The 6000-nt window shown below is 40.9% G+C and overlaps 1 protein-coding gene across 1 annotated transcript; it reads left to right on the forward strand.

Moving 5' to 3' along the window:
• Positions 1-1029: 1029 nt before the first annotated feature.
• Positions 1030-5735, forward strand: LOC139642317 (retinol dehydrogenase 12-like; the record flags this gene model as incomplete). The annotated part of the gene is made up of 4 exons (XM_071517110.1): positions 1030-1082; positions 1842-1957; positions 4704-4859; positions 5631-5735. Coding segments are annotated over exons 1-4 (388 nt in total), but the record flags the coding sequence as incomplete, so codon positions are not given.
• Between the last annotated feature and the right edge of the window lie 265 nt (positions 5736-6000).

Raw genomic sequence — 6000 nt, forward strand, 5'->3', positions numbered from 1 at the left:
GCCAGGAGGCAATGTTACAACATCACTATGATAATGGTGACGGTAATCAGAATAATAATGATAGAATGATGACCATACTAGTACTAGTAGGTACTGGTACTGCTACTACTATTACTACTAATAAAAATAGCCTCATTGTAATTAGGCCTATACCATCCAGGTGTATGGTGTTAAGGGTAGGCCTATGAAGCTGTCGCTATATTAGCAGTAGCTGAGTTTTATATCGACTTATCGCTGCCTACCTCTCACCTAGGTACAGTGCAATGAATAAGCATTTATATGTCAAACAAGGAAGCATTATCACAGGTATTACTTTCTGTGCGTCATATCAAGTGTTGCTTGATATGACGCACAGGCTACGCACAGGCTACTGTGAGAAAGCACAATTTAAACTCTCTTAAATGGTTTACTCTTGGTAAATTCTCCACTTTGATCCTGCTACGGTCCCACAAGCTAACAGTGTCGGGCAACTGATTTCATTTCAGTCACTATTCCTTTACTTAGCCTACTATACTCCTTGGCAGCAGTGTATTTACGTTACTTCTTTGTTTGACTTTTACACACTAACCTACTCATTATCATCTCTCTCTATCTCTCTCTCACCTTCCTATAAACAATCAGGGGAAACAAATAGCGTTGATGTCCAATCTCCTTGTCACTTTTTCGCTCGAGCGGTAACTCCCACTGTCCCATGATTTTTCTAGATATTTCCGAGTTTAAATTATTACTTTATTGTGCCTTTAATTGTGCCTCTACATTCCTCAAATATTTACCACTTTGTTGCGTCGGTCATGTGCGCTCAAGCCGTAATTCCAATATTTCCGACAGCACTTGAAGGCAGCACGGGAGCCGCACACTTCCCAGCCTGTAGCTTGGGTAGCAATTATGCGTCAGCTCGCCCCGTGATTGGACCAGACTTTCATATCGTGGTGACAAACGGTCAGGTGGGTGGGCAGAGATGACAGAGGAGAAACCCATTGATAAAGTGTTGTAAAGACTGGCTGAGGCTGTTCAGTTGTTCCTGAAGTGTTTGGACTGTTCATCAGGTGGAGTTTGGGACACTTACGAAGAATGTATTGCAGGTAGGAAAAAAATACACAACTGCTACCAAAGCAAGTAGAAGGTGGCGCGCTAATATCAGCCAGAAGAATGTTAGAGATTTTAAGGAGATTAGACTAAACTGTGACACCAGATTTGGCATGAGATTAAACCTGTGTGAAAAACTTTGGAATTTATGTAGACTGAATTTATGTAGACTATTAGTTGCTAATATTTACTTGTTATTCCGACTAACTGAAGAATAGTTGGGTTAACCATGTTCCTAATATGTCTTTTTGTTCCCTGGGAACCATTTTAATATAAATCCTATGTAAATCTGTTTAAGTGGATTTGAATAGGATTTTTCCTCACATTCACGCTACAGTGTTTAATTTTACTGTCAGCATGGGCCAAATTTCTCCATTTTGAGGGAAATTTCTAATCAGGATGTCAAGGCAGTGCTGTGACATATTGTGGCACGTGTGTGTGCCTGTGCGTGTGTGTGTGTGCGCTTACATGTATGCAAACCTTTTGCATATTTTATTTATGCTCTCTGATCTTTTTGAGACAAAGATCATCAGTAGTTAGATCAACAGTGTTTCCTGTAATAAGAATGGGGATTGGAAACTTGTGCAAAATCAAACAATAACAATAAAACAGTGGGCTCCAAAAAACATCATAAAGGAAAATACTCTTGGTCTTGTTTTTCAGAAAATGTTCCCATCAACATTGCCTAGAAATATTGCCTGTGTGTCATGGGGTTTCCATTTATTGATCCCTAAGCTGTTGTGTGTGTTGTTTAGGAGTGTGTGCTGTAACCGCTGGTCGTCTGAGGAGAGGTTGGAGGGGAAAACAGTCATCATCACGGGAGCCAACACCGGCATCGGCAAAGAGACGGCCAGAGACCTGGCTAGGAGAGGTACTGCAGAGACCTGTCTGTCTGTCTGTCTGTCTGTCTGTCTGTCTGTCTGTCCGCCTGGCTGGCCGTCCCTGTCCATCTGTCTCAGTCTAGTCCTGGCTGTCAGACTGTTTGTTCGACTGTCTGTCTGTCTCTTTCTTCATTCTGCTCCCCTGTTGTTTGCTTTCTCTCATTTGTCTCCCTTTTTCCCTCACCCCCTTTGGATGCCTTTTCAAAGTGAGGCTTACACAGTCCACTCATTCCCCTGGAATTCAGCACTTTTAATGCTTGGCTGGTTTAAAGTATGAGCTATAGCTTGATCTTTCACTGTGCATATAGAATCAAGTGTAATCCTACTTACTTGTTTTTCTTAGTCATTGTGATTTTGCATGTTTTGGTTAGAATATTAGACAGTTTTTCTTTTTTTTCTTTTTTTTACTTAATTTGATTTAATGTATTAATTCTCCAGTTCCAAGTGATTATTTTGATGACCTATTCGACCGCAGCATACCTCACCTTTTCCATCATCCCATGCATTATAAATCTATTTTACCTTTCTTGTCATTTTCAAGATTACATGCTGAATCCATTTAATAACCTGGAACAGAGAGAGGAGAGAGAAATGTGAAACTATATAAACCATTAGAGCTGACCGTCTTGCTTAACACTTGACTCAGTATTATAACCAGTCATCCAACCTAACTCCTAGTGATGAAAGACAGACCAGGAGTGCAGGGGACAGAGGGAGCATTGTGAGGGTCTGCTCCCCACCCGAGCCAGACAGGCAACAAAGAGATGGGAGGGTGCACGCTCCAGCACACACACACACATACTGAGTAATATGAAAACTGGTTCTGCATACATGATTCAGTTTGTTCATTCGGCTGCATTTGAAAAGCTTGGTATGGCATCCACTTCCTCTTATTAAAGACAACCATAATGTGTTTGTGTGCATGTGTGTGTGTGTGTGTGTGTGTGTGTGTGTGTGTGTGTGTGTGCGCAAGTACAAAAATTGCTATTATTTTGCAAATGAAAGGACAAGCAATTTTTAATTAAATCAATAGGAATTATTTGGTCTCATTTATTAAATCATTATTTAACCAATAAGGTCAGTTAAGGGCAATTTTTATTTACAATGACTGCTAAGAGGCAAAAAGCAGGTAGTTGGGAGTAAGATAAAATAAAATAAAATGACAAAACAAACTGAAATACAAGGTCGGGACGGAAGCAGAGTGATAGTACAGTAGTAGTAGTATAGTGCTCCTTCATTCTGCAGAATGCACAGTTAATCATTAAAGTATCACATTTCAGTAAATGGGATTATGTAATGACAAAATGACAACATGATCAGATTAGAAAGGATTCATAAGGGAAGACAGTGCCTCAGGCCAACTGCACTGTTTTGTGCAGTGTCATAGCAAGACAACCAAAATGAATCTGGACCTTTGAAATCATTTATTTGCTTTAGGAAAACATTAATCTTTTTGGTGCATTAACTGTCCTCCAATAAAAACTGAAAATGTGCAAATATGCAATTTAATCTCTGATAAATTACAAATGAAGAGACGCCATCATCATTACACATCAGAGTATACTCTATTTAAACAAGCTTCAGTAGTCATCATTAGTATTTTGCCCATATTAACATCTACTAACATAAATACTGAACCAAAACATTTTCCCCTTGCATGAAATCATGTGTAATCATCACTTGGACTGCCATTGGCTTGATTCAGTCGAACTTCCCATTCACACTGTTTGTTTACTATTTGTTTTTTAAATTAGAGTGGACTTGGCTGCCAGGGAAATGTGGGAACAATTGGGTTTTCCCACATGGGAGCAGCGAGAGAGAAACAAAGACACTTTGATGGGATACAGACGCTACGCTCCAACTAATTAATGGCTCTTCTCTCCCATAATTGCTGGGCATGGCCAGCTATTGTGTGTGTGTGTCTGTCTGTCTGTGTGTGTGTGTGTGTGTGTGTGTGTGTGTGTGTGTGTGGGTTGGTGGGTGTGTACGTGCATGTGTGTGTGTGCAAGCAGTGTCTCTATGTGTGAGTGTCTGTGGGAGTGTGTGTGTGCATGCATGTTTGTGTGTATATGTGTGTGTGCAAGAGAGAAAGAGAGTGAGAGCGTGTGTGTGTGTGTGTGTGTGTGTGTGTGTGTGGGTTGGTGGGTGTGTACGTGCATGTGTGTGTGTGCAAGCAGTGTCTCTATGTGTGAGTGTCTGTGGGAGTGTGTGTGTGCATGCATGTTTGTGTGTATATGTGTGTGTGCAAGAGAGAAAGAGAGTGAGAGCGTGTGTGTGTGTGTGTGTGTGTGTGTGTGGGTTAGGGGGGCGGGGTAGTGTATTTGTGTGTGCCTGTGTCTGTGTGTCCTCAAAGACCCCTTCCTGGGCTCATTAAAAAGAATGCATCGTAATTTGTGTCAAAGGCGGATGAGAATGACACAGTTGAGAGCATCTTGTGTTCATGTGAGCGAAGCGACTGCTAAATGAGGTGCTGAATGAGAGTTTAGAAAAGATTAGGCGATGATCAGAAGTACACTGAGAGATCTGCAGCACATACTTCCCCCTGCATTGACGTAGTTCGCTCTTTATGCTGCAAATGAGCAAAGCTTTTGGGGGGGAAACCTTAAAGGAGGTTAAGGAAGACTGACACACAAAGTCGCTCTGTATTCATTAATGAGAAACTGTGAAGTGAAAAGTAACTGAACACATTCCAATCATCATGTCACCGACTCATGAACCTTGACCCGTGTTTTTCAGGTGCACGCATCATCATGGCGTGCAGAGACCTGGAGAGGGCGGAGGAGGCCCGGGCGGACATTTTGGAAGACACGGGAAATGAGAATATGGTCATCAGGAAACTGGATCTGTCTGACACCAAGTCCATCAGAGCCTTCGCTGAACTCATCAACAGAGGTAGGGTAGTCACAATACACATAATATGTAATAAACATAACTAAATGAATATATAATCAATAATCTAGCATTCATTTCTTCTATTTTGAAATAAGATATGTAATCATCATTATATATTATATTAGTATGACAGCAATGGATGTATGAACGGAAGGATGTATGGAGAACAAGGAAAACTATAATACATATTTCATTAATACTATTAAATCTATTAAACATTTGCGTGGGCGCTAATGCTTTAGCGCTTTGAAAATGGAACATTATGATCTCCTAAGCAGGCGCACAAACATTTTGTGACATGTGAAGGCTTTTTGTGCCTTTATCCTAATTACTGGACTATTTGCACTTGCACTATGGTTGAAAGAAGTGGAGGAGGATGAAGATGAAGAGGATGATGGAACTCCTTCTAGGCTCACAAGGGAAGATGGAATTCATTAATTTTCTTTTTTTTAAGTTGTGCTATAGTCCATCTCCTGAAGTGGTTATTAGAAGCAGACTTGTAGACATAACCAGAGAGGAAATCAAATTCATTCCCAACAAAGAAGCCTTAGGCTCCTGATCAGTGGGTTTTTATGATCCACCACAAATGGTGTAATGGTTTCATTATGTATCTCTCAGAAATATACACTTGTAAGCTGATATTGTCCTACTGATTTAAAATGACTATCTAAGTAACACTTGAGTAGAGATGTAGCCATTGGAGAATTTGCTTGCTGCTTCCTCATCTTTGTGTGTGTGTGTGTGTGTGTGTGTGTTTGGTTTTGTTTTCAGAGGAAAAACAGGTGAATATCCTGATAAACAATGCAGGCATCATGATGTGTCCTTACTCCAAGACCGCCGATGGGTTTGAAATGCAGCTAGGGGTCAACCACCTGGGTAAGAACCAGCACCAGTGGACACTTCCGATTCAGGAAAGATGTGTGTGTCTAGATCCTAATACATGGCCCCCTAGATCTAGGTTTCCTCCAAGTTGTTAGTGTTTTCCCGATATTGGACAATGGCTTTCTTCCAGACTTTTCCTTTAGCACAGGTATTTTTGGCACCAGCTAGCAGGGGCACACACATGCAGAAACATGTTCACACACACACACACACACACACACACACACACACACACACACACACGATAAACAATGATTAA

Source organism: Centroberyx affinis, unplaced genomic scaffold (genome assembly GCF_046629955.1).
Source record: "Centroberyx affinis isolate AG114_WGS23_722 - 3 ecotype Tasmania unplaced genomic scaffold, CSIRO-AGI_Caff_v1 ptg000040l_1, whole genome shotgun sequence".
Lineage (NCBI taxonomy): Eukaryota > Metazoa > Chordata > Actinopteri > Beryciformes > Berycidae > Centroberyx > Centroberyx affinis.